Source organism: Perkinsus marinus, assembly GCF_000006405.1.
Source record: "Perkinsus marinus ATCC 50983 genomic scaffold scf_1104296960670, whole genome shotgun sequence".
Lineage (NCBI taxonomy): Eukaryota > Perkinsozoa > Perkinsida > Perkinsidae > Perkinsus > Perkinsus marinus.
Genome location: NW_003206030.1, coordinates 1 through 1314, shown reverse-complemented (window position 1 = coordinate 1314; position 1314 = coordinate 1). Strand labels below are relative to the sequence as shown.

General features: G+C 50.4%; 1 protein-coding gene across 1 annotated transcript; it reads left to right on the top strand.

Annotated features, from left to right (window-relative positions):
• The first annotated feature begins 319 nt into the window (after positions 1 to 319).
• Positions 320 to 1136, top strand: Pmar_PMAR015683 (hypothetical protein). Its single transcript, XM_002772604.1, has 2 exons — positions 320 to 425; positions 472 to 1136. The coding sequence occupies exons 1-2, from the start codon at positions 345 to 347 to the stop codon at positions 955 to 957; spliced, it is 567 nt and encodes a 188-aa protein (XP_002772650.1). The 5' UTR covers positions 320 to 344; the 3' UTR covers positions 958 to 1136.
• The last annotated feature ends 178 nt before the right edge of the window (positions 1137 to 1314 follow it).

Sequence of the window (1314 nt, the reverse complement as noted above, 5' to 3'; positions counted from 1 at the left end):
AGTAGAGGGAGTACTCGGTAAAGAGCGCTATCGAGTGGAGGCATCTGACGGGTACTATAATACTAGGTATGGTATGGGCGGCCAGATGGAATAGGTTGTTAGGGAGGGCGTTAAGGCGGACCTGGACAAACTGCGTAATGTGGTGAACTCCCTGGCAAAAGGCTGGTCTCGGAGGAGGCGGAGGCAGCGGAGGAGGACTATCAGAAAGCGGGAGGGTTGACGGCAGGGGGGAGGAGTCGTAATGACCATTTTCATGTTGACTTGGATGCACTGTGCCATGTAGTTGTGTTATGGCCGCTTTTAGTAGGATGCTTTTATCAGAATTATTATCATCATCGTAGAACATGTCGGACTCGTACTACGACAGCGATCTGGTCTGTGAGTACTGTTCGACCAACTTCGACCTTCAGAATCATGTCCCGAAGGTGAGAGAAAATCTTCGCTGTGCGTAAAGATATGTTTTTATTTCAGCTTTTGGGGGTGTGTGGACACAATCTATGTGCTGAGTGCATTGCCTCGTTGGAAGGAGCTCGGGGATTCGGCCGCTTCATGTGCCCTTTCTGTCGGCAGCCGCATCGGCCCGGCGAAATCAGCGTGAATCCTGTGATAATGAATCTGCTTCGCTCCGCTGCTGCTGGAGTGCTTGGCGAAGTCCCCTCGGCCACTAATGGGGTTGGTGGTAGCACTTCAACTGAGGGAGGGTGTACCAACTTGACGGTTACTAGTGATGAGGACGATGATGACGGTGACACTCGTAGTGACACTTTTGATGAGCACGATAGCTGCAACTATAAGTGGTATGAAGAGCGGGGTAGGTGGTGGTTCTGTGACTACAATAAGGATCGTCGGTGGCACTACTTTGGGAAGTGGCTAGCTGATGATGATGGTGGTGAAGGATGGAAGGACTGGGCTGAATGGAAAAGTGAAATATGTCAATCAGAGAACAACGCTTTCTAGAAGCCCGCGTCGTGCATGATCAGAATTAGATGTTTACACGTCCTCCCTACTATTGCCCTTTCCCTGGTCACCCTCCCCCCAGGGCCGTTCAGTGTACAGTAGCATTCTTGTGTATAGGGGATATTGTCTATATTATTATTCTCATTATCATCATCACCGCTCACCGCGGAGATCTTGCATGAGCCGTAGGTGTTGTGTTGAGTCGTCACACATGCCTCTAAGATTCAGTATACCGATCTTCTGTCGGCTCTCTTTCAAGGGGAACATGTCTTCAACTACGCAGGTCGTAGCGGCTGCTCCCGACCGTACTGCAAATGTCTGTGTAGATTCGAAAGTCGCGGCGATCGTCTGTTGACA